Raw genomic sequence first — 26814 nt, 5'->3', positions numbered from 1 at the left:
CACATTTAGCACAATGGTCCATTAACATGTAGCAGGTTAGTGCTAGTTAATGCTGGTTAATATACAGATTGTAAAGTCCCTAAAGAAAACTTTGTTTTTGTAAATTATGTGAATAAAATTGACTAGTGTAGCATGCTAACATAGCATGTTATGTGAACATCTGTCTCAAATTACAGTTGAATCTGATTAAAATGTTTAATTGTTAGTTATTGTAATTAGAAACTAGACAGCAGTTTTACTTATTTTATTTCAGAATGTCACTGAATTTTTATTTGAAATTAAATTATTTTTCAGACAGTTTACTGCCATGAGTTCTCAAAATGGCCGCCATGAGAAAACATGAATATGAAAAGAATCCCAGCCAATAGAGAATCTAATCAGACCAATCAAATATCCCACATAATCAATCGAAGTTCACAGTTGGATCAGAACAGAGTGATCGACCTGCCTCACGCTGATAACACTGAATGATTTTTTGAGTCTTTTGGAAACTTGATGCTTGATTGTAATTGGTTGATTGGACAGTGATGTCATAAGGTGGAAATTAGGATATAAATGCTGTTGTCTCACCACAGTTCGACAAATCTGTAAACAGGTGTTTTTCAAATGAGCAGAAATCAGAAAACAAGACGCTGCTGAACCCGAAGAATAGAAGTCACCTGAGAATCTCAACTAAGAATTAGGAATTAGGAGAAAACCAGTCCTCTTTCTCATAGTCATAACTCAGTCAGATCTGAACTCACACACTTGAAAGATGTAGGTTTAGATTCAGTGGGACTTGCACTTCCTGACGATAACATCATCTCTGATGCTCATCACGATAAACCTCCAGGAATCCACTTAGAAACCAGCGAAAAACACACTGCAGATCCTGAAGAACAGGCTTCAGAATGTTGCTCAAATCACCATTTATAAAAGAGAGCTGGTGCTTCTTCTCAGAGTCATAACTTAGTCAGATCCTAACTCAAAGATATGAAACATGTAGAGAGCATATATTCAGTCATATCTGTGCTGAGACTGATTAAACTGCATGTTTGTGATCAGCTGTTACTCAGAGTATTTACAGAAATAATATGTGGTGCCGCTCTGTGATTAATGTTGCTTTTTTGAACATGTAGATCTAAAGTTATATGTTTCACTCATTTTCTGTGTGGATTTGACCAGAAAAAAATCAATGAATTGTCCTTGAGCTTGCTATTATTTCATAATGGCAGTGTAGACAGATGTACGACATGTAACCAGGACCTAAGCTGCATTTGAGCTGCGGTGTTTTAAAGATTTTTGTGGTGCATGTACCATGAACCATCTCAACCTAACGCAGATTCACTCCTACATGTTTATGTTGAAATAAGGGTCTTTGGTTACTCTGTGAGAACTTAACACAAAGTGGAAGTTTAGCCTCACGTTCTTGAATGGTTAAAAATTATGAACATGTATGGATTCCTGAAATTCCTTAGCTGTGTTTAAGAGATAACAGAAACCTGAAAGAATCCAGATGTGTAGAGCTGCAGATGATTGACTATCTGAAGGGAAACTCGGAACTTTCTTCATCTGCTGTTGCAGGCTTATCTTGAGCTCAGGGAGGTTTTTCTCTTAGATAAAATATTAGTAATGATATTAATAATCCCACATGGTGACATCATGTCCCCTTTCGCAACAGTTTTAGTCAAACTGTTGACTTCAGGCACAAAAAACAAACTCCTTACAGTTTGCCTTTGAGAAACTCCCTATAGACAAACATGACCGTCCATTTATACCGTCTCCCTGACTGAACTTGTATTGTGAAAGTCTGCTCTTAGTGTGAGAGTAAAAGAAGCTCTGTGATCATCTGTGAGCTAAATCTGCCTGTTTTGTACCAATGTTCTGCTGGATGAACATTATGGAGTTTAGTGTTGTTGTTCATAGTTTGAGGTTACAGTGTTGTCTGACGCAATGATACAGAACTGGTTTGTTTTTCAGTGACATCATTAACCTTCCTCCCTCCACAGAGTCCCCCCGCCTGTCTACCGCCTCCATCAGCAGTGATGAGCGCGCTCCGTCGGCCACACCCTCCGACTCCTCTGACCTGCCGACGTCTGACCGGCGCCCAGCGAGTCTGATCTCCACGCTGTCCTCGGGCTCGGGATCCTCCAGAGACGACAACCTCGTCCCCCCTCCGTCATCCGCCCAATCCTCTGATCCCGACATCAACCTGGACCTGAGCCCCACTGGGGGCGCCGCAGACGCTGAGGGGAAGACCCCGCAGTCTAACAGGAAGGGGCGGAGCTTCATTCACAACAGCAATAACAACAACAAAGAGCGGACAGCAAGTCGAGCCTCCAGCCGCCGGCAGCCGGCGTCACCATTCAACAGCGGCAGCATGGCGCCCAACCCCCAGCTAACCTACCTGGACCGTGTCGTCATGGAGATCATTGAGACGGAGAGGATGTACGTCAGAGACCTGCGCATGATCGTAGAGGTGAGTCACCAAAGAACGCATTAACCCTCTGGTGTTGTGCTGTGTGGTTGCTTTGTTTATGTAATATATATTCACACTATCCCCTGAATAAAGGGCCACCCACACCAAACACGATAACTGTCAATTAACTATAAATATGTTAGTATAAAAGCCATTGTAACTCAAGTGAATGGTGCCGTTCTCATCAAAACTGCAACACAAACAACAGTGGCACTGATAGCCAATCAAGACACACCCTGGTCAGAAATGTTCGAGCCAGTATTTATTAGGGATCTGATTTTCCTTCCTGCTTGTAAGACAAAAAATAAAAACGGTAACTCATGTATGAACCAAAGCAATCAGGAGCACGAAGATGTGTTTGTTCCACATCTCAGGGTTTGATAAGTAAAATGGTCCTCAAACATATTTTCTGTCATCATAAAGTAGGTCTTAATGAAGCAAAAAGCGTCTCTGTCTTCTTGTCACTCTCTTTATCTCTGTAGTGCTGAAAGATGCACAGCAGATGCTACTTTTAATCTATTTTCATTGTTATTCATATTCTTATTATTAGCAGCAATAAAAGATGAAAGCTAAATCATGGAGTTTTTTCAGTTCTGCACCTGCTGTTTCCGACTACATTTTTCATGGAATAGAACACTTATAGATGATCTTCTTTACTCACTCAGTTTTGGCTGTTGTGTTGTACCACTTTTTAAATGCCCATATAACGTAATATTACACATAAATACCTTAATTTTACCAAAAACATACTACAAAATGGTTTCTGGTGCTGATGGGGTTTGTTTGTTGTTCTTTTTGAGACAGGATACCATAAAACTGATGTTGATTCATATTAAAGCACGAGTAACATTTGTCATCAAGAAACATCAGCCCACAAAAAAAAGAATCTCCAAACTCTTTTGTTTTTGGGCAATGCTGTAAACCCCCATCCATCCTGGGGTTCTTTTTTTCTGTGCAATGTGCAGCAGTAACAGGTCATCTAACTGTAACTGTGAATCTCTTAAACATCTTAAGACTGACTCCAGGTCAGATTTAAGGGATGCAGTTCTCAGGAGACACAGGACAGAGGACAGAGAACAGAGTAGCCTGGCAGGGATGCATCGTCACCGACTATAATTAACAGGTTAAGACGTTCTGCAGCGACGAGATTAGCTGCTTATGTAACAGTCAGGATCACAGACAGACCTGAAGCCTGAGAGACGAACCGAAAGCAATGACCTGAACTTAAAATTAAGACCTGCACTCAGAGCAAATACACGTCTGATAAATATTTAATGTAACATGAGATCTGTTTAATATATGAAAAGGATATTATAATAAAAAAAGTACAAATGTTCCGTTCACCTTTACAAAAATGAAATTGCTGTATACAATGCAATATAATTAAATTGTACAACTAAACTCAAAAAACTAACTAAACTAAACTAAACTAAACTCTTTAATATCAGCATGTGTAGGTATGAGTTAAAATACATTTGATAACTATTTAATAGAACATAGAACTCATCAATGAATATTTAAAAATACAGTGTATATAATATGATTGATTTCTGAGTTTAAAAAAATAAAAAATAAAAAAATCCAAATAAAATTATATTGATCATTGCTCAGTTGGGAATTTTTGATATATTAAATCGAAATAAAAAATGTATTCAGTGAGACAAAAATCTGATTCATAAATAAACACACTGTATTAACATCAAATGTTTAAATGCTGTTAATTAATAACTGAACAATAATCCATGCTCATGGATTGTGTAAAATTAAGATCAGAAATCAAGCCTTTAAAGCCATCAGCTGATGCTTAGCCGTTTAACCGAGCACCACAAACAAACAAACAAACTTAATGATTGAGCCAGAAGTAATCAGATTACAATGGTATTGATCAAACCGAGGTCAGCCTGCCACCTACTGGACAAGTGAAGACAATATAGGAGAAAAGCTGATCTATACTGTCATGTAAAACAACAATTATCATCATAATTTCATTTAAGTAAATTATTTTTCAATTACTGTCAACTGTGTAAAAACTAATCAATTCTCTCTACTCTCCTCCCTCCTGTTCCTTCTGTCCCTCCTTTCATTTCCTCTCCCCTCCTGAAGGACTACCTGGCTCACATCATTGATCAGTCTGATTTATCGATCCGACCCGAGCAGGTCTGCTCTCTGTTTGGAAACATCGAGGACATCTATGAGTTCAACAGGTAAGAATAAAAAAAATAAAATCTCATCTCTGAATGTCATCAGCACATAATTGCAGTTAAAACAACGACACAAAACATCATGAAATGGAACAAGCTAAAAGCAGTCTCTGATGTAAAAGGCTTGTTCTGTTGATGTATGATGATCAAGAGTAAAATGAAGTGAAGTGTCTTTCTATATGAAATCAGCAGCAGTGGGGATGTGAGGTTTTGCTGATGTGCAGGCTGTTGTTGTTGTCGTCATGGTGATGGTGTTTCCTGCTCACAGTGAGCTGCTTCAGGCTCTCGATATGTGTGACAACGACCCCGTCGCTGTCGCCAGGTGCTTCGTCATGAAGGTGAGAGTCGATCAGAAGGTCACCGGAGGCTTCATCACTTCGATATCAAAGTTTAAGATGAAACTGTGACCAGAGACGGAGCAGTCAGAGCTCATAGTGATTTCACTTTGTGTCATTTTAGAGCGAGTACTTTGAGATCTACACGCAGTACTGCACCAACTACCCAAAGTAAGTCCTGCCAGTCTGCTGGACTCAGCATCTAATGTTGTTCTGTAATGTTGTTCTTAATGGTGTCATGTTATACTGACATCAACTGATGGCAGAGTTCAGTATTCATTCATGGATAACCAGTATTTAAAATCAATATAAACCTATAATCTAGATCTTGGTGTCAAGATTATTAAACGCCTTAGTTTATTTATGTGTTACGTAGTTTAACTTTTTAAAATCCCTTTCATTGGTAATAGGTTATTGCATGTGACATGTAACCGAAAAACACTGTTCGAGACAACAGAGTGGAAAAAAAGAGCACTGAGGGGGAGCACGATGCTCTGCCAAGGCTATTGATTCCTCAATTTGTGTATTCAGAAATCACAGCAACATAGAATCTGGCCAGTTATTATAGATCTACCCACAAACTACATGAATAAATAAAAAATTAGTTTGCAGTGAGCACAGGCATGTGTTATGCATCCAGACTGTAAGCCACATCACTGTCAAAATCTCATGAGGTGGCCCTTGTGTCATTTCTGAACTTCCCTGAAAATTTCATCCAATTCCGTTTGTCTGCTTTTGAGTAATGTTGCACACGGACAGACAAACAGATTCACAGACAAACGTATGCTGATCGTCACATAACTCCGTCGCCTTCCTTGGAGGAGTTGTAAAGATAACGGAGCCAAAGTAGCACATTTTTAAGGAAATTTATTTTATATGGAGTCAGTTAAAAGAAATACTGATACCAATAATCTGAAAAATGCTGAATATTGGATCAGGTAATCAAATAGGCCAGTAATCAGTCCACCCCTTGTTTAATTCTGTTTTCCATCTTATGACCGGTTTCTATTTGTTTTCATGTCCTTTTTTTAACCTTCAAGTGTTTTTCTTGTTCACACCTGCTTTAGGTTTACAACACATCTTTCTACCTGTGTACACCTGTTTCCACCTATTTATTTCTTTTTTAGACCAGTTTTCACACCTCTTCCTAACTGTTAACACCCTATTTTTCTTGTCTATACCTGTTTATGACCGCACACCCATATAAACAACAGGTATAGATACACCTGTTTCATGAAAGTGAAAATACGTCCTCCTTTTACCTTTCATACCTCCTGTTTTATGCTTTTTATAACTCCGTTTTTGTACTTGCTGACTCCTTGTTCACGCCTGCTGTTTACTTGGTCACCTGTCCATACCTGCATTTTTCTATTTGCACCAGTTTTTTACTTGTTAACACATTTTTTCTTGCTCACATATGTTTTATTTTTTTGTTCTCCCACCTGCAGTTCAGTCGCTGCACTGACTGAGTGCATGAGGAATAAATCTCTGGCAAAGTTTTTCCGGGAGCGTCAGGCGTCGCTGAAGCGGTCGCTACCTTTGGGTTCATACCTGCTCAAACCTGTTCAGAGGATCCTCAAATACCACCTGCTGCTCCAGGTACCACATCAGTACAGCTGATGCCCAACAACACCTGCATTTCAAACTGTATAAAATCAGAGGAATTGCTATGATGTTAAGATGACAGAACATTTTCTGCTCAGGTTACTAAACTTTTAGAACTTCCGGTGTGTATCTTCACAATTTACACAAGCAGGACTGTATCATCTGCATAAAAACTGCTATTTTGAACCTGACTTCAGATTAACTTATTATTTGTACTGATGTTGTTTAGGAGATAGCGAAGCACTTTGACCCAGAGGAGGAGGGTTATGAGGTGGTGGAGGAGGCCATCTACACCATGACAGGAGTGGCCTGGTACATCAACGACATGAAGAGGAAACATGAGCACGCTGTCAGACTGCAGGTCACTAACAAAACACTGCATTTCACTCCATGTGTTTTTGGGCACATTTCAATTTGTGTTGAATATACCTGAGTAGAAACAATAAGCTTCTAGCCATTTTCTTCTGCCAAACAGAAGATACTTCAAAGCATATATTACTGAATTTATCTCCATCATTAAATGCACAATTGTATTTAATAAACCAGCAGAATACAGGATGGATATCTGACTGGCTTATCAGTGGAGTTCTGCAGGGTTCAATTGTGGGTCCACTGTTGTTCGTGTTTCCCATATTTTTATTTCTTCCTACAGAGCATTTAATAATTCTCATATATTTACAGATAGTGTGACATTTTATGTTTTTGTAATGATAGAATGTTTGACTTCAGTAAAACTTTATTTATACCAGAGTAGTTACATGCTGCAGCTCAGCATCCAGAAACATCCAAACACACAGTAGACGGGGAAAGAAAAATATTAATGATGAAACAATCAGTGGCTCTAATGTGAATGCAGAGGTTGTGATGAACACATTAATAATTAACTAGGCTAACACCTAACAATTCATATTCGAGGTTCAGTTAACAGGTAAATACCTACGGAGTTAAACCAATTGAATCTTCTGATGTTTCTTTCTTCAGGAGGTTCAGTCGTTGCTGCTGAACTGGAAAGGTCCTGATCTCACCACATATGGAGAACTGGTTCTTGAAGGAACCTTTAAGGTTCATCGAGCCAAAAACGAGAGAACGCTCTTCCTGTTCGACCGCATGCTGCTCATCACCAAACGCCGCGGAGAACACTATGTCTACAAGACACACATCTCTGTGAGCAACAAACACACAAACTGACGTCTCAGACATAGATCTGCTGGTTCTGTTTGTCCCACAGGTTATTAGAAGCAGATGGTGAATTTTGTTTCTCTCTGTGTGATTTCAGTGCTCCACTCTGATGCTGATCGAAAGTGCCAAAGACTCTCTGAGCTTCAGCGTCACGCATTACAAACACCCCAAACAGCCTCACACTGTCCAGGTGAGTCGTCCTCCGTCTGCTGACACACCAGCTGTACTCAGTGGGTGATGTAAGGATGAGATTTTACACCCCACTGTTGTGTTTTCTGCCCACGTCAGACAGTTTCAAACTATTTTATAAAACTACTACTTTAAAATCTCCAGTTGTGTCTGTATCAAGTTATTGCTCTGAGTATGGAAGAGGAGTAGGCTTTATCAGGAGTGCAGCAAAGAGGAAATGACTGGAGTTAATCAGAGTCTGAAAACAGAATTTTCAGTTAAAGCCTGAGTACTGAGTGTGACTGACTTTGTTATAGTGGGAAAAAGTGTTGCACTGAATTTACCTGGAGGCCTTTTTCCTGACCTTGGCAAATTATAGTGTATAAATAAATAATGTGTAAAATGTATTTAATTTTTCATATCCCTAAAAAACCCACTGTTGCAGAAATACAACTGCAGTTTTAAGTTAAAGGAATGCTTTTTAATCTAAGTATTGCATCAAGACAGTTAAACTTCTGGGATACTGATCTGGTCAAGTAAGTAAAAGGGGTGTTTTTTAATCAGTTTCAGCTGCTTTGGTGTTAATGAAATTAAAAACAGGTGCACTAGAGGTGTAACAATGAGACACCCCTCAAAACAGGAATGGTTTTACACGTGAAGGCCACTGACATTTTTCCCCTCCTCGTGTTTTCTGACTGACTTTCAATGGTTTTGCATTTGGCTAGGGTCAGTGTCACTACTGGTAGCATAAGGCTATACCTGGACCCTACAGAGGTTGCATAGGCAGTCCAATTCCTGCAGGATGGTACATCAATACGTGCCATTGCCAGAAGGTTTGCTGTGTCTCCCAGCACAGTCTCAAGAGCATGGAGGAGGTTCCAGGAGACAGGCAGTTAGTCTAAGAGAGCTGGACAGGACTGTAGAAGATCCTCAACTCATCAGCAGGACAGGTATCTGCTCCTTTGTGCAAGGAGGAACAGGATAAGCACTGCATTAGCTCTAGAGAATGACCTCCAGCAGACCACTGGTGTGAATGTCTCTGACCAAACAATCAGAAACAGATGTAATGAGGGTGGTCTGAAGGCCAGAAATCCTCTAGTGGGCCCTGTGCTCGCTGCCCGACACTGTGGAGCTCGGTCGGCATTTGCCATAGAACACAGGAATTGGCAGGTCCGTCACTGGTGCTCTGTGCTCACACGTGACAGACATGAAAGGGTCTGGAGAAGCCGCAGAGAAAGTTCTGCTGCCTGTAACATGGTTTAGCATGACCGGTTTGGTGATGAGTCAGTGATGGTCTGGGGAGGCAGATCCATGGAGGGACACACAGACCTCTACAGGCTGGACAACGGCACTCTGACTGCCATAAGGTATCAGGATGAAATCACTGGACCCATTGTCAGACTCTACGCTGGTGCAGTGGTCCTGGATTCCTCCTGGGTTCCTCCTGGTGCACGACAATGCCCGGCCTCATGTGGTAAGAGAATTCATGCAGTTCCTGGAGGATGAAGGAATTGATACCATTAACTGGCCCCCACGCTTGCCTGACCTGAACCCAATAGAACACCTTTGGAACATTATGTTTTGGTCCATCCGACACCACCAGGTTGCTCCTCAGACTGTCCAGGAGCTCAGTGATGCCCTGGTCCAGATCTGGGAGGAGAAACCTCAGGACACCATCCATCGTCTCATTAAGAGCATGCCCCGACATCGTCAGGCTGCATACAAGCACATGGAGGCCATACAAACTACTGAGTACCATTCTGAGTTGCTGCCAAGGAATTTCAGAAAGATGGACCAGCCTGCCACATTATTTTTTCACTTTGAGTTTTGGGGTGTCTTGAATTCAGCCCTCTGTAGGTTGCTAATTTTCATTTCCATCAAGCGATGTGGCATGTTTTCATTCTTAACACATTATCCAGTCCATATCAATGTAGATATCCAGCCTGTTATTTTTTCCCATTAAAATATGGTGTATTTTCAAAGCGTTCCTTTAATTTTTTTGAGCAGTGTGTATGTATGTGTGTGTATATATATATATAAATTGTTTATAATTTTAATATAATGTATTTTTTGCAATTTTTTTCCTATATTTGAGTCTTACAGGGGTATTTTTAAAAAAATAAGAAAAAATGAATACTTATAAGTCTCAGATATATATGAAAAATGTATATTTGTGTATATGTATATAGGTAGATGTTCATGTGCATACAGTTAATTGCTAAAATGCTTATTTTAGAGCTGCAGCAATAAGTTGATTCATTATTTGATTAATTTTGATTTATTCCAGCTGATAAAAGTAACAGATAACAAGCAAGAGAACATTGAATTCTCATAGATTGGAAATAATCAGTTTGCTGTATGTGCAGACTTGAGTATCAATTAGTTGACTGATAGAAAATGAATCTGCAGCTGTGGTGATAATCCAGTAATTGTGTCCTAAACTGAATCTCTTTTAAACGAAACATTTTACAGCCAAATCCACTAATTGAGAAAGCAGCCATTAGATTAGTGATAATAATAATAATTTGTCTGGACTGAGTTTATGTTCCTCAGTGACTTCTGGAAACCAAACCAACTGATCTGATCAGATTAAACAGTTGTTGCTCTTCACTTATTTTTACATTTCAGGCAAAGACGGTGGAAGAAAAGAAGCTGTGGGCTCATCACATCAAACGCATCATTCTGGAAAACCACCATGCCATCATCCCACAGAAGGTCAGCGACCAGTGAAACCAGTGTACTCACCAGTGAAGACACTTTGTGCAGACAACCCTAACAGAAGATGTTGTTGTGTGTTTCAGGCTAAAGAGGCCATCCTGGAAATGGATTCCATCTGTAAGTACAAGTCTTTCCTGCTTGTAAGGATTTTGGTGAAAATTCTGAGAAAAGTAGTAAAAACTCTAAGAAAACAGGATAAAACTGCACTTTGTTTTTTCCTGTTGTTGTCAATGATTTTGTTGTTTTACCGCAGACCCTTCCAAGTACCGTTACAGTCCAGAGCGTCTGAAGAAAGCTCTGTCCTGCCAGTCTGATGAGTTTCCACGAGACGCTCGTCAAGGCCGCCGACAGTCAGGTAATCAGTCGGAATTACCCGATTATTGATCAGCGTGTCACATCAATATTTATTGTTTACTATTTACTCTGTTTTATTTCCTTCCCAGAGCCAATCAAGCAAATGAAGAACTCCAAAGGTAAAATCTTTCAGTGACCGTTTCTATATAAATCCTCCAGCTAACCTTCTGTGATTTCTCTTCTGCTGATCAAACATCAGGTTTTGTCTCAGCTGTTTAGTTGCATTCAAAAATGTTCCAACATCTGAGATGAAGTCACTTTTTCTTTTCTTTTAATTTATTTAGCATTTATTTAACCAGGTCAGTCCCATTGAGTTCAGAGATCTCCTTAACGAGGGAGACCTGGCCAAGAAGGCAGCAGCATAGTCACATTAAAAACAATAAACGGCATTAACAACATTAGAATTCGCTCACATATAACACTTGCACACAGACAAGTTAGACTGTATTGATTACTCCAGAGCTTTAAACTCATTCAGTGTAAGAAGGGCTTGAAGTTGAAGCTGAGACTGTAATTTATTCCAAGGATTTGGTGCCCGAAAACCGAAAGGCTTTCTTGCCCAGTTTAGATCGTACTTTGGGGACGACAAATTGCAGAATATCTGTAGATTGGAGATTGTAACTTCCATGTTTCTTTATTAAAAGACAAGACAGATAGGAAGGAACAATACCCAGAATGATTCTGTAAATATCCTTACCAATGACTGAGACGTTGGGTACTTATAGATGTCCAGTTAACTTTAGAATTCTTTGATAGTTTCCTGTTGAAACTGTGACTCCATTAAAATGAAACATTACTGGAGTTAATGAACATGCTTTTGACAGCAGAGCTTATCACTTTGAAACTGTGACATACCGCACAACAACACTTTTAAATATTTTAAAAAATATCTTATTAATGAAACATGGGAAAAAAATCTGCAAGTCCCAAAATATGTTGCTGAGTATTCAAAATAAAGTGCTTTTTCAGGATTACTGTCAACATCACCAATCAGACTTTTATTTTTACACCTGCACTTTTCATAGAAGTTGAGACTAGGAAAACAAGGACAGTGCCAACAGTGAAATCAAAAAATAAAAACAGATTAGAAATACAAAGCTTTAAATATATTGAACAACACAATAAAAATGGATAAATGTCAAAGAACAGATCAAATAATTAAAGAAAATGCAAACAAGTCAAAACGTAAAAATGATTCCATCCATCCACCCACTGCTTAACCCTCATTGGGGTTGCAAGGGGCTGGAGTCTATCCCAGCTGACTTCACAGGGCTACACAGAGAGACAAACAGTCACACTCACATTCACACCTACGGACCGTTTAGAATCACCAGTAAACCTCAGGATGTTTTTTGACTGTGGAAGGAAGCCGGAGTCGGTGAAAACACACACATGCACAGGGAGAACATGCAGAAAGATCCCAGGCCGGAACGTGAACCGGGGGCCTTTGAGCTGCAAGGTGACGGTGCTAACCACTGACCCACTGTATAGCCCAAAAATGATGAAATACCACACAGAATAAATAGATGACTTTAAAATTCACAATGATTACAATGATAATTAAAGGATGAACTCAGCAGCTAGTGATTGTTTTCTTAAATTAATCAATCAATTGTTTTGTCCATTTTCTGAAATGTCTGAAAATAGAAACAGCAAATACAGCTAATTACTGCAGAGGAAGGTGACATTCTTTTTACTGTTTCCTGACATTTCAGAAGTTTAAATAGAACATACTTGATGTTTTTGATTCAAAAATTGATAGAAACGTAGAATGGATTGATAAAAGTCTTAGAGAGTACTTTTCTGTCTATTGATTATTGGACTTCTCTCAGCATCAAGCATCTTGGCTGAAATTATACCGGCTAGAAAATATTCAGTTTACTTGGCAGCACAGCGAAATGGTCAGAACTTGTTTTATGTCATGGTTAAATGTGTTACTGTAACAATGTTAGTCACAGACTGATCCTGGGCCAATAAACAAAGCTTTGTGTTCTGTTAGCTTTCACAATAATGTGTGCTCTCTAATGTGTTTAACCAATCACCTCGTCTGCTCTTCTTCTTCTGCTGCTGATTCTCCGGTTGAACTCTCAGCGACCCTGCAGGTAAGACTTTTTAACACGAACTGTAGCACGTCTGCTTACTGCTCCTCCTCCTCCATGCATTGCTATACATACTGCTTTGTTTATCTGTGTTTTGTTGTGGTTCTGTGAAGTGTACTGAGTTGTACTTACTAGTGATCTCATTTGACTGTAAATAAATGGGTGTCATACTGAAGGCAGGGGCTCTGTGATGCATCCTCGCTGTTAAAGCAGCACATTAGTTTTAAAGGCTCATCAGATTCAGGATGAGCGGTGTGTGACGTCCTGCAGCACTCCGACAGCGAAGGGGTGTTAGTGGGTGACAGACGCTCGCTGCAGCCCGCCGTCAGCAGCAGCACACTGGGATCCAGCATCCTGGGAGAGTCTGAGGCCGACCGGGCCGCCCAGGACGAGGAGGAGCAGGAGGAGGAAGGGGAGGAGCTGGGCAGCAGGAAGGACTCTCTGGAGCGACTGATGTGCAGCGAGGAAGAGGAGGATGATGAGGCGGGACGGTTGGACGAGGTTCTGCTGGAGGACGAGCAGGTAGAGGACTTTGCCAGCTCCGTTCTGGCTGCCATCTCCTGCTGGCACTACACAGTCCAGGCCTTCCTTTCCTCCACGGGGACGGTGAGGCTTTCTGCTGCCAGCCTGGTCTTCATCGCCTGCGACTTCACCTGACCTGCACCAGCTCTGTAACACACTTAACGGATAACAGTGATAACCGCTCCTGTGCCGGAGCTCTCAGTAACTGCTGCATGAGCTTCATGTGTGGAACTAACACCAGCCGAGCTGCATGTTGGGGCTCAACACGCTAAACTACAGCAGGGTGATGCTGCTGGAGCCTTTATGTCCTCAATAGTGCAGCTATGGTTAAAGAAGTAAAATGTGAGAGAACAGTCTGACAATTCCGTGAATTTTTCAGCTTCTCTTGAATTTGATTGTTTCAGCTGAGCTCCATCTTAACTCTGCTGGTTAGCAAATGTGGCGTTCCTCAGGGTTCAGTTCAGGGTCCTCTGATGTCCGACTGTAAATTCTACCTGACGGGAAAAATGCAGTATTTACTGGCATAGATTTACAAGTGATCTTCAGTTTTATGTTTCCTTGACACAGAAGGAAAAAAGGAAAAAAATGAATCAGAAGGCATTAAAAACTTTAAAAGAACCCGAGCAGACCACCTCAAGGTTTATACACCATTACATCAAAATAGTCGATATCAAGAATACCTAGTGGGTTAGTGTTCGACACTTTGGTTACATTAAAAACATGTTGCTCAAAGCCATTAATCAACATGTTGCGATGCTTCCATTAGAAGTTATTAGACATTAAATAAGTTTGAAGCTGCTGCAAAAGAGGGTAACTGAGCTAAGCTAGCAGTTTCCCTCCACTCCCACTTTCTTTGCTAAGCTAAGCTAGGTGAAACACTTCTTGGACCTTTTCCTGCACTGGAAACAAACACGTGATTCAGGAGAAGCTGGTCAACAAGGATTTCCCAAGAAATGTCCCTTTAACCTATTAGATAACCAAGTAAAATTGCTTTTACTACCTCTTTTGCAGCTAAGTTTATGGTGTTTTTGCTTTTATTGGAGCTTTTTCAGGCTTGTGATCCAACTTTATTGCTGTGGGGCTGAGTACAAAACATAACTGAATGTTTGAGATTGCCAAGTTGAACAGGATTTTTTTTGCTGCTGCCTCTTATTATTTTGTCACTTTTATTTGCATGTTTGGTTTTACATTGATTCGTGCCTCGGGTTAAGTTTGGTGTGAAGCCAATTATTTTATCTGCAAAGCTGCTGCACAGGATTTTCACTGAACTCTTTTCTTTGTCAGAGATAGTTGCTCTTCATTCTGTCTGTAATAAAGGGGCAATTTGCGCAATAGAAAACATGCTTTCCTGCTTCTCCATTTTGATCAACGCATGAACAGAGTTAGTTTTATTAGCTGAGGGATGACATTTTAAAATGGATGTGATTGGACTTTAGTTCATTAGTGTTAAAGTATCCCAAAATTATATTTGAAAAGCTCAACAGCAGTTTGTTCTTGCAGAAATGGTGTTCAGTTCAGTTTTGTGGATTATACAAAAATGGGACATTAATTCTGCAGGAAAACATGATTTGTATGAAATGACCCTTTGAGAATGAATTGGCAGTGTAAGAATTTTTTGTGGCCCTTATCTGGTGACATTTAAACTCTGTTCCTTCCTTTTGTCTGCTGATGTTAAAGATATCGTTTGACACCTCTCCTGGTTATTCTTCGTTTAAGGAGGCAGAGGGAGACAGCTCTAACAAAGAAAATGGCCGACTTCGTGAAGAAGACGAGTCAGGTGGAACTGAACCAACACCCGAGCAAGTAAATACAAGCTTCACTGATTTCTTGTGAATGGTGGTCGTTCGTCATAATATTTGGACTTATTAGTGTACTATGTTTTTTGTTCCTTTCCAGCCATGTGCAGATAAGCTGCCACAGGAGAAGACATCTGAGCCAACAGAAAACCCTGAACCAGAACTGTCCTCTGATTTGGAACCTTACATGATCTCAGCTTCCCCTAAAAAGTCGGAAGAACTGAAACCTGAAGAAGGTCCAGAGCCCACAGAGGAACCGTGCTCCACCACACCTGATTCAGATTCAAAGACGCTGAGCAGCGGGGAATCCTCCGAGGAGGAGGACGACGAGAAGGAGGCAGCAGAGAAGGTGCTCAAATCCCCCAGCATCCTCCCATCCTCGGTCCTCGACAAAGCCAGTGCCATCGCTCAGCACTTCACCAACAGCATCAAGCGAGGCAGCGTGGCCCAGGACGACGCCCGTTCTCTTGGCTGTGCTTCACCTCGGTTACCCAGCAGGACTGGCAGCAGCGTCAGCCTCTGTACCGAACCAGCCGACCGACCTCTGCGGCTCAACAGTATCTCTTCTGATTCTGTCGAGACCTTTGGTGTGACAGATTTGACCATGTTGTCTCCTCGGGATGACAGTCTCTTCGACGCTGACAGATGCATTCGGCGGAGGCGGGACTCCACCCTGTCCAAGCAGGACCAACTGCTCATCGGGAAAATCAAGACTTACTACGAAAATGCCGAAAACCAGGATGCAACCTTCAGCCTCCAGCGCAGAGAGAGTCTGACATACATCCCGACGGGGCTGGTCAGGAGCTCCGTCAGCCGGTTCAATAGCATCCCAAGGGATGAGACCGTCCAGACAAACCCCTCCACTAGTCTGGACCCTTCCTCTGAGGACTCCAACTCAGCTTTACCCTCAGATCACATGGTCTCCAGTGAATCTCTGGACTTGCTGAAGTCTGATCGGAGAAGCACCGATCTAGAAGATTCTGGAGAGAGCCACAAGTCCAGGTCTCAAAGCATGCAGGATAATCCATCTGAGGATGAAGACTTCAGACCTTCATCTGAAATGATCAAGATCTGGCAGGCGATGGAGCGAGAGATCACAAGATCTCAGAGTGACAATGGAGGGCGAGACAGATCCAGAGAAGCTTCAAGAACCTCCAGAGCGACTGGTGTTTCTAACCTGACCAAGGGCTGTGATCGAGAGAGTGCAGCATCTGACCTCAGCACCATCACTGAGGAGTCCACCAGTCCTTCACCCCTCAAGTCTAAAGTCTCAGGGGTAAACCGGACAGGAAGTCTGAAGGACGCCCTGAAGGTGTTCGGGGAAGAGGCTTTCGTCCTCAGGGCTCCGGTCCCTCGGGTCGTCCAGTTGAGGGCAGAGTCAGAGCTGGAAAAGCCGAGTGAGGATTCAAACCAGCTGGACGACGTGGACATGGGGACGAGGAAAGTCCTCCATCTGGCCCGTCAGTACAGCCAGCGAATCAAAACCTCCAAACCGGTGGTCCGACAGCGAAGTCAGGGTGTCCTGATCGCCAAGAAGAGCTTAGCTTGTGTAGTGGAGGAGGAGAGTTCAGGTACAGTGTTTACCTGTTTATGTTCAGATTTCAGATACTGCACACTGAGGTTGTTTTCCACAGTTGATTTCATGACTTTCATGACATGAAATTTTTTTCCAGAACATTTTCACGTCATCTTTTCAAAACCTCAAGGAAAATCTACAGTATTTTGTCCATGTTTATCTCTTCAATGATTTCCAATGCAATCACATTACCACTCCAACTACTTTTGTATTTATTTTAAATACATCATAAGGAAAAACTAAAATGAAAGAAATAAACCCGCTGTCTTAGCTTCAAGATGCTCTTGCTACAGTTAAACACTGCATTAATTGTAGATGCAACCTGTAGATAGTTCCAATAACGGTAATACTAAGTCATAGTCTAGCAGCGGTTTCAGTCTCTCAGACTTCAAACTCTGCAGACTGTTTACAGTCGATTTTCTTCATGTTCACCTTGCACCAGACCACGCCTCAGGATTTACATGGACTGAACATATTAGCAGAAAGTCAACAATTATTTTAAGGTGAAATTGCTCTTTAAAGATTATTATGTTTGTGTGATTAGGGAATTTTTTGTGGGCTTTATCGACCAAAATTAACAGGTTAATGGAATTTATCAGAACTTTTACGTGTGTACTTTCCACAAAAATGGCACTATAGCAAACAGGCGTCTAACAGGTTGGGGTTTTTTTGAATAACTTGGTGACTAATTATTGTACGTATTGACTCAGTCTGAGCCTGTCCTGACCTCAGCAAACACTAGATGTTTAATTAAATGATCTCCTGTTAAACACTGTGGTCCAACCTGCACACTTTCTCAACTATCTGATCATGTGACCAGATATTGACCATAAACAGTGTATTTACCTTTAGAGTCTATATTTATTGTACTGCCAGCATCAATTGGAAGTAGAACTTATGTGATCAGACTAATTCAATTTAAGGATATAATCAGTCCCTACAGACTAAAATAAAATTCCACCTGTTCTCCTTAATGCTAACTGGTTTCACAAAGCAAACTTTAAGGCTAGAAAAAGAAATGCCACTTCAAACACACTGCTTTAAAGTTTATTCCAGCTTTGGTTTCATTTTTGTTCGTTTTTGAGTTGCTTGTGTTTCCTAGTATGGACCAAATGGTTGAACAGGCCTCAAAGAAAAAAAGATTTAGAAAAAATTGAATCATCCTTTTAATTGATGACTGGTTTTCTGTTTTGCAGGTAAACCCAACCTGACTCTTCCTCTGGTTTCTCATAAGCAGTCAGCCTCTCTGCCGCTGAGCCCCATAGATCAGATCAGATCTCCGGCACCTGGCCTCTCCTGCAGCTCAGTGGGTGGCTCCAGGGGTGTGTCCCCGAGTCGGGCTCGCTCTCGCAGCCCCCTCAGTCCTCCCCCTCCCATCGAGGGCTTCAACTGGCCTGATGTCAGTGAGCTCCGCTCCAAATACTCCGACCACAGTCAGAAGACTCCAGTCGGTCGCAGTCGCTCCATCCCAGAGCAGATGTTGGATGGCAGTCTAAGGAGGCACTCCAGCTGCTCCTCCAGCCTCCTGCTCGATGACGGAGCTTCCAGTGAGGGTCCTTCATACAAGCCACGAGGCAGCCGGGACGCCAGCCGGGAGGAGCACAGCAAACGCCTTCACAGAGCCAATTCTCTGGACCCTCGACTGAGCGGGGCTCAAATGTCTGAGCTGCAGAAGCTCCAGGACCAGGTTGCACATGGCAACTACGATGGTTACTACATCGCAGCTGAGGCACCGCTACAGAACGACCCCGAACACAAGATCATCGTCATGGAGAAGCTTCCAGAGCCTCAAGGAACATCCAAAGAACCTAAAGAAGAAGATGACGACAGCTACGTCCAGATCCGTTCACCGACCAGCCGAGAGAAGATCTCCATCATGGCCGTCATCGACCGTTGCAGGGCCTATCAGGAGTCCGACGAATATAAACTGAGGGAGGAAGCAAAAGCCAAAAGTGAGCCAGCGAAGCCTCAAGAGCTCGAGAAGACTGCAGCAGCCTCTACTGCTCAGGATGTTCCCCAGAGGTCGAGATCAAACTCTGGACAGAAGACGGAAACCGCTCAGAAGAGCATCGTGAAAAATCTGAGAGAGAAGTTCCAGAGCCTGAGCTGAATAAACGTTTCCACCAAACAAGACATGAGGTCACAACTATAGTAGCCCAAAGACAGAAACACAAGGCTAAGGCCAGGTTGTTTAAAGTAGTGAACTGCTGTCAGAGTTTTACCAGCAAATAAATACTCTACAGCAGACGAACAGCTGATTATTTCTTCTAATCATGAGAAAAATCTTTTCAATTGGAGACATGTCTGAAAAAAAATCTGTTATGTCCAAATTGTTGTGTTTAAAAGTTCAAAAGTGGAGAAAAATAACAAAACAACCCAAACTGTCACTGTTACGTAATCTGTGTGTATATAAAATCATTATCGTGATTGCATTTAGATGACCAATGAGCTCTTGTGATTTTTCAGCAACTTCTTATGTACAAAAACCACTTTGTTGATATTACATGCTCTTTTCCCAACGTCCTCTCTGGCATTTTGTAGATAACGCTCTAGAATTATGTAAATATCTTTATGCAGCCGTTAAGTACAGAATATTTGTTAAATTTTGTACGGGATGTGGCACATTGCACAGTTTCAGTACTTGGAGGATGTTTGTTCTTCTCTTCAGTCGCTGTCAGTGAAAACACAGATTTGAGGGAATCATCACTACACTAAAGGAGCAGTCCTCTTGTTCTGTTCGCAGCTGTAAAAGCTTCAGCAGTGACTTTAATGCCTCCCCTTTTTCGATTGAATCACATCTGTGTGCGAGAGGACTAACCACTAAATCTGACCTCATGTCTGCAACCGCCTCACACACCTCCTGGGATTTATGTTACAGGAACAGTCTGATGCGGAAACGGATCAAGTCTCTCTGATGTGTTTAGCGTCGCTTAGCACAAAGACTGGAAAGCAGACTGTTAGCACAGCCCTAACCCAAGAGAAAGCCTTCAGACGCTTTAAGTCCATGTGATTCTCATGTCCTAGGTTGTTTATTGAACTTTGGCAAAACTCTCACGGATTGATCGTTTTTCTGCTGTTAGGATTTTGTCCTTCAGGGCTGCCAGTGGAGTTGTGTCAGTCGCAAGAACTTTGTGTCAGTCAATTGTCAAGTCTCACGTTCCCCAAGTTGAAACCAGCCATTTGCAGCCAATTTGTGCCAAGAGTTGGTGCCAGAGTTCAGTGATTCTAACACTTGGCAAACAAAACTGATCTTCTGCGGATAAAATACCAAAATAAAAGCATATTGGGGTTGGAGAAGCTCTCGGGGCATTGATCGAACTCTCCTAATGTTTAAACTTAGCTGAAGGTGCGATCATGAGATTGTTAGCTGACAGAACAACATCAGACTGTTCCTTTTCCCTCATTTTGCTTTGGTTTTTTGAAAATCTTCAGTAAACAGATGAGCGACATGCAAAATGACACTGTACATTTAGACTGCAGCCGGTCAGATCAGTGTATGGAGGACCAAACCTGCTTTACTAGGAGAATGATATATGAATGCATGCGATTTTCCTTTTTAATGAAATACTGAAATTAATCATTTAATGTTAAAAGTGGAGTGACCTAGTAAATGAAATTGCTGTGGAATTATTTTCTGATGGTAAAAAATGAAATTGTTTATGAGATGTTTTACTATTTTTTTCCACAGACATACAAGCAAAGCAGTGACCAAAGAGATTTTACCACTGATGTAGCAGTTATGAGTAATTTATTTATTAAGTACTCCTGAATATATTTGTTGATTTTCGTGCCTTTTTTGTAATTAGTGTAAAGTTTATTTGGACATTTAATTTGTTCATTCCATAATTTCCTAACAAGCCACGTTTTGTTCTCCGTACACTTTGCTCAGAGGCACTTTGGCACGTTCGAACCTGTGACTTTCGTGTGACCACTGGTCCACCTGCACATCTCCTGTTCCTCAGTCAGTCAACCACTGTTAACAGTCAGGCTCCCTCCTGTGCTGTACCTGCTATTTATTTGACCTGATGTAAATAGAAACACATATATTGTCTGTCTTTCTATAACTGTGGTTATATAAATATATATATATGTGTGTGTGTGTGTGTGTTGCACGTACAAACATGTTTGTATGTTTTGTTCCACATTAAAACCACACATACAAGAACAAACAGTGGGTGAGGTGATTATTTCTATGCTGTGTGTGTGTGTGTGTGTGTGTGTGTGTGCGTGCGTGTGTGTGCGTGTGCGTGTGTGTGTCTGTTTTAGGTGAAGGCTGATCTACTCTGACAGGATGTGGATCTGAATTCAACCTATCAGTATTTTCTTTATTCTTCCACAAAGCTGAATAAAAGCTTAAGGATGGTTTGAAAACAGACGTGAACTCTAATGTTACATATAAACTACTAGACATAAATTCAACTATGTATGAAGTAATACAATTGATGTAGTTTTATCGATAAAATGGTGAAATAAATAGATTTGAATCATGAAATAATTTCTGTTACTGACATTGGTCTTGGTTTTCATTGACTGCGTGTTTTTGTTGTTGTTGCCTTTTGAAAAACGTGGCTTACTTAGACTGCCTTGGGATTGACTTGAAGAAGGGTTGGGCTTCATGAAGAACACTGGGCTTTTAGAAAAATGTAACTGAGCTTGTAAGAATGGGCTTGTAACAAAGGATCTTAGAAAAACTGACTCTTAGAAGAATGCAACTGGACTTAAGAATTATTTAAGAACTACAACAGTGCAAACATTTTCTTGATAACTATGAGCTTTGACTCTTGGTGTTTTTACTTAGGCACACTTGCAATGGAAACCTGCCAAAGTTCCTTGTTGTCTCTGCATTCCTGATAAAACTCATCCAGCAGATCATCACAGCTCCACATCCTGCAGCAGCCTTCCTCTCACTACTACAAAGGTTACGCAAGTATCACTTTCCTTCTGCTACACAGGTGAATTACAAATTATAATTTGTTTTCCAATTCCAAATTCATCACCTTTTCTACCGACTGCTTCCAGTGACGATCACAGTTCATTAGTTTATCTGTATTTATTCATTCATTTATTCACTGTCTGTTGTTGTCATGTCATTGCTCTTTATTGTTTGTTTGTTTGTAGTACTACTTAATGTTTGTGTATAATTATCATCGGGTCTAATGGGCTTGCAGAGGAACACAGAACATTATTTACCATCAGATCCTGTGTTAATGCATTTAATGCTGATGTGCTGCATGCGTAAATGCGCACCACTTTTTGATTTTCACGTTGTTATTTTTCAGTTTCAGCCCATTCCACAACGCTCATAAGTCTTAAATCATATAACTATGTGTTTATTGCTACCTTTTACATTTTAGTTCATGTTTTAGTCCACGTTGTACCGGCCAATGATGCACTGTGGGACTCAATGTAATGAACAAACAGTCGAGTCCTACCTGGGTCTCTCCCACAGGTTACACTGGTTCTGACGTCACTGCTCTTCTAACTTTAACAGAAGTTATGAGGATGTGAATGTGTCCTCAGATCAAATCACACAGACGGCAGGACTGACGGGGAAGAATGAGCAGCTTCTTCTCTCCAAATGTTTCCTCGACACATCAAGGTGTAAAGCGTCAGAAGTTGATCTGAAGTGAGGAGGTGAGAATCCTACCAGAGAAATCTGTACATGTTTGATCTACAGGATCACACTGTGTTCTATCACTGACTCACAGAAGAAAAATTTCTTTGTGCTGATTGGCTGCTTTAAATATCCATTTAATGCTTGTAGGTCCAAATATTGTGAACATTTTCTCTACTAGTTCAAGATCCCTGATTACAGAATGATTTTCATATATTATTGTCAGTATTTTGCTGGTAAATTTCACAACATTTGGACTAATCTGATCTTTTGATCAATAAAAAATGCACAGAGCATCAGAATGGGTTGGACAGCTTGGATCAAGTTGGCTGAGGCTCATTTATTTTTAACTGTTAAAACTCTTCAGTGTTGGATCGGGATGCAACACAAGTTTGAAATCACAATGACACAGATGCTGACTGTTAATAGATGTGAGGGCATTCAGATCATTTTCAGGATTGTAGTCAACGAACAAGCTGCAACATCTGTTACTGCAGGAGGAATTCAGACCTCTTGACTTCTCTGTATTGTGTGCTTCATGTTAAATGGATGTGTTTTGCAGATTCAAAGACTTTATACATTTTCACTGGTCAATAGGGTTGTGGCTACCAGGGGGCATCAGTCAGAATGGGATACAAGGTGTTCCCTTTTTTCCTTTTATTCGTAACAGAGGTTACACATATGCATCTCTAGGAGTGTGGTTCTATAAACAAGAAACAATAGGAAGATGCCAACAATAAGCATACAAAACTATATATACATGTAACAACAACTATCGTCATGAATATAAACAAAGAACATATCATTCAAATCCCAGAATGACAAGAATGACATTTCAGGTATGCAGTGTCACCCTTTTAAACAATGACAAATGCATTTTTCATGGTCATCATTGTGTATTTATGGGTGAATCTGTGGCTGTGTAACCAATTGTAGACTAATAAGAGGCTCTTCAGGCTCTGAATATTTGAGCCATGTCAGTGACAGTAATGAGAACTAATGTTGTTGTTGTACTGATCAGGTTGTTGTGTTTGTGTGAAGGTGTGTCTCTGCTATGAATCAGTGTGAGGACAGAGAGGAGGGAGTTCCTCCCTCTGAAACCACTCTGTGTGGGGAACATGAGAACCAGACCAAAGCTCAGAGGTGAGATGAACATCTCTAACTGTCCATGACTCTTCTCCATGTCAGAGCTCTGCACTGACCATCATTATTTACACTCAAAATTCTGTGTTTTGTGTTGAAGAACAAAGCAGCAGAACAGATCAGGTTCTCCCGTTTCCAGCTGTGCGTCCATAAATAGTGACCAGTCTATGCGTGATCCCATTGAGTTCAAAGATGGACACAATCAAGCGGATCAAAGGTAAGAACAGAAAACTTACTTATTTTCCATGTAGTGATTCAGCAGTCAGATCCCTGCACCATCATTATCATACTCACTGCTCTGGCCATGTTGTGTTGCAGTGAAGACCTACATACCTAGAAATAAATTACATTTTAAGTCCTTTTTTAGCTTCCCGTTAGAAATTGAAGAGACATACAGGGCTTGGCTTAACAGAACAGAGTCAGAACTTTGGCACCACCCATACAGCTGCTGTTTGTTGTTGCTGTTGGCCCAAAGACGAATGAGGTGCAGAAGGCTTTCTGAATGATACATCCAATGTGTTTAGAGTCAGTTAAACACTGAACAAGTCTGCTTTCTTCAGTCTGATGTCTGTCAATAACAAATACTGGGGAGGTCAAATCTCCGTGTTTCACATTGAGCAGCAATGCTATGCATAAATGTTAAATTCCAGTGAAGATTCCAGGAAACATATTTTACTGAGTCTCTGCATGTCCACTGTAAACTGTTGTAACTGCTTTCAATTCAAACTGACCACCACCGCTTTGAAGGAGCCACACATTTTATTGAACACAGAGAGAGTAGGTATTTGAGTTAAAGATATTCACTTATGGGTGGTCAATTTGTTTTTAACAGGATCTATCAGCACAGACCAGCATCTCCTGCACCCAGCTGTGAGTCCATGAAGCATAACCAGTCTATGATTGACCCTATTGAGTTTAAAGATGGACACAACCAAACTGATCAAAGGTAAAAAACAAAAAAACAAACAAAAACAAAAAAAAAACAAAGCAAAACAAATAGAATACTTAGTTCTTCTTCTGGTCAGAGCGTCACACTTAAATCACCATTAGCTACTTCACAATAAAAGACATGTTCTATTTACTGAGGTTTAGATTCAACAAGCCTGGCAGTAATTATACGTGGATGTGGCTGGTGAAACTGAACACTGCACTTAACTGCATTTAAAAGCTGCGTTTTGTGCTTTCTTGGGTTGTCTTTGTCTTATATCAAAATTGGTTTGATGATGATCTGAAACATTTACATGTGACAAACAGGCAAAAATAGAAGATATTTGAAAGGAGGCAAACACCTTTTCACAGCATAGCCTTGAATGAAGGCGAGCAATTTGGTGGCTGTCTGGCATACATATAGTAAGTGCCTCTCGAGTCTAGCAACCACAGTTAAATACACAACCATGGAATATGACAGATGCTACATGTAATTATTTTCTCCAATTTTCCCTTTCCCCTGCATGAATGTTTTTGTGAACGCTTGCTGTGGACGACTTAACTATTGTAAATCCTGTAAATTATGCAGATTCCTGAAAGTGTCTGACAACAACAGGAAGGTGACGCTGGTGGAGGAGGAGGAGCAGCCTTATCCTGATCATCCAGACAGATTTGAGTGTTGTCAGCTGCTGTGTGGAAATGAACTCACTGGTCGCTGTTACTGTGAGGTGGAGTGTGGAGAATTTGCTCATATATCAGTGAGTTACAGAGGAATCAGAGACAGAATTAACTGCAGATTTGGACGGAATGATCAGTCTTGGAGCCTATTCTATTCCAGTGGTTTTTTCTCTGTCTGTCACAGTAGCAGAGAAACACCCATCTCTTCCTCCTCCATCTCTAACAGAGTAGCAGTGTATGTGGACTGTCCTGCTGGCATTCTGTCCTTCTACAATGTTTCCTCTGACTCTCTGATCCACCTCCACACCTTCAACACCACATTCACTCAACCTCTGTATGCTGGATTCAGATTATGGTCATCTGGATCCTCAGTGTCTCTTTGTTCTCTGTAGGACTGACAGCAGCTTCATATCTGTGCTTTAAATGATGAATGATATTTCACTATGATCTGAATCACTGTATTTTTTTTTTTTTTTTCAGAAAGTGTTTTGGTTTAAAGAGTCAATCTCAGCATCTCGTAGCCGTTATGGCTTCAGTAGGTACCAGTTTGTGCAACAACATGTTTAACTTAAACAGGCTGCATAATTTTCCAGTGTTGAACAGTTTTAATAATAATAATAATAATAATAATAAATTTTATTTATAAAGCGCTTTTCCAAAAACTCAAAGACGCTGAAGTTTTAGTTTGGAAAACAAAATTGTTAATACTGTATGTTCACTTTAGGTACTGAAAAATGAAGCAAATTGTTAGAATCCAGTCAAAAATACCATTCAAAGGCAAACTTTGATGCACCCAATGTATATGAAAGCAAGTGGTGACGTCACTGACAAGGATTAATTGGAGTACATTGAGAAAAAGGAGTTTACAGACTAATATGGACCAGCTGCATTGCACAAGTGTCCTCTATCTAATGATATCTGCTAAGCCAAAACACGGGAGAATTGTTGCTTTTCTGTTCATAGTTAATTTTAAGTGTATATATTGGAATATTTAGTAAAGCAAAATACCTGCCAACCTGACCACGTTCAAATCACTCATCAAGACCCACCTGTTCAGAACTGCTTTTAATATATATTACTTATTGATAAAGTTATTTTTTTGGCCTTTTACGGCTTTATTTGATAGGGACAGTGTAGACAGACAGGAAAGGAGGGAGAAGAGTGGGGAGAAGACATGCAGCAAAGGGCTGTGAGAGGGAATCGTACCCAGGCCACTGCATTGGGAACCAGCTCCTGTACGTGGGTCGCCTGCTTAACCTGTTGAGGTGTGCAGGCGCCCTGTTGCTTATTTATTTTTATGATGTGTTTTATGATTTGTTTTATGATGTTTCTCTGTTTTAATGTTTGCTGATTTTATAATGTAACAATGTAAACCAAGTATTTTGAAAAGCGCTATACAAATGAAGATTATTATTATTATTATTATTATTATTATTATTAT

General features: G+C 40.8%; 1 protein-coding gene across 8 annotated transcripts in view; it reads left to right on the top strand.

Moving 5' to 3' along the window:
• Positions 1-21180, top strand: part of LOC111582610 (pleckstrin homology domain-containing family G member 3) — a 39678-nt gene extending 18498 nt beyond the window's left edge. For all 8 annotated transcript variants that reach the window (XM_055015955.1, XM_055015956.1, XM_055015953.1 and 5 more), the window contains 16 exons: positions 1989-2458; positions 4562-4662; positions 4928-4997; positions 5119-5165; positions 6443-6593; positions 6829-6960; positions 7581-7763; positions 7876-7968; positions 10575-10661; positions 10748-10781; positions 10918-11019; positions 11108-11137; positions 13110-13120; positions 15356-15442; positions 15536-17006; positions 18208-21180. In XM_055015955.1, coding sequence (XP_054871930.1) covers positions 1989-2458; positions 4562-4662; positions 4928-4997; positions 5119-5165; positions 6443-6593; positions 6829-6960; positions 7581-7763; positions 7876-7968; positions 10575-10661; positions 10748-10781; positions 10918-11019; positions 11108-11137; positions 13110-13120; positions 15356-15442; positions 15536-17006; positions 18208-19121 — 3983 coding nt within the window. In that variant the 3' untranslated portion in view covers positions 19122-21180. The remainder of the gene's footprint in view (positions 1-1988; positions 2459-4561; positions 4663-4927; positions 4998-5118; positions 5166-6442; positions 6594-6828; positions 6961-7580; positions 7764-7875; positions 7969-10574; positions 10662-10747; positions 10782-10917; positions 11020-11107; positions 11138-13109; positions 13121-15355; positions 15443-15535; positions 17007-18207) is intronic.
• Positions 21181-26814: the final 5634 nt, after the last annotated feature.

Source organism: Amphiprion ocellaris, chromosome 12, assembly GCF_022539595.1.
Source record: "Amphiprion ocellaris isolate individual 3 ecotype Okinawa chromosome 12, ASM2253959v1, whole genome shotgun sequence".
NCBI lineage: Eukaryota > Metazoa > Chordata > Actinopteri > Pomacentridae > Amphiprion > Amphiprion ocellaris.
The sequence above is the reverse complement of the archived record's forward strand: the minus strand, read 5'-3'. Positions and strand labels throughout refer to the sequence as shown.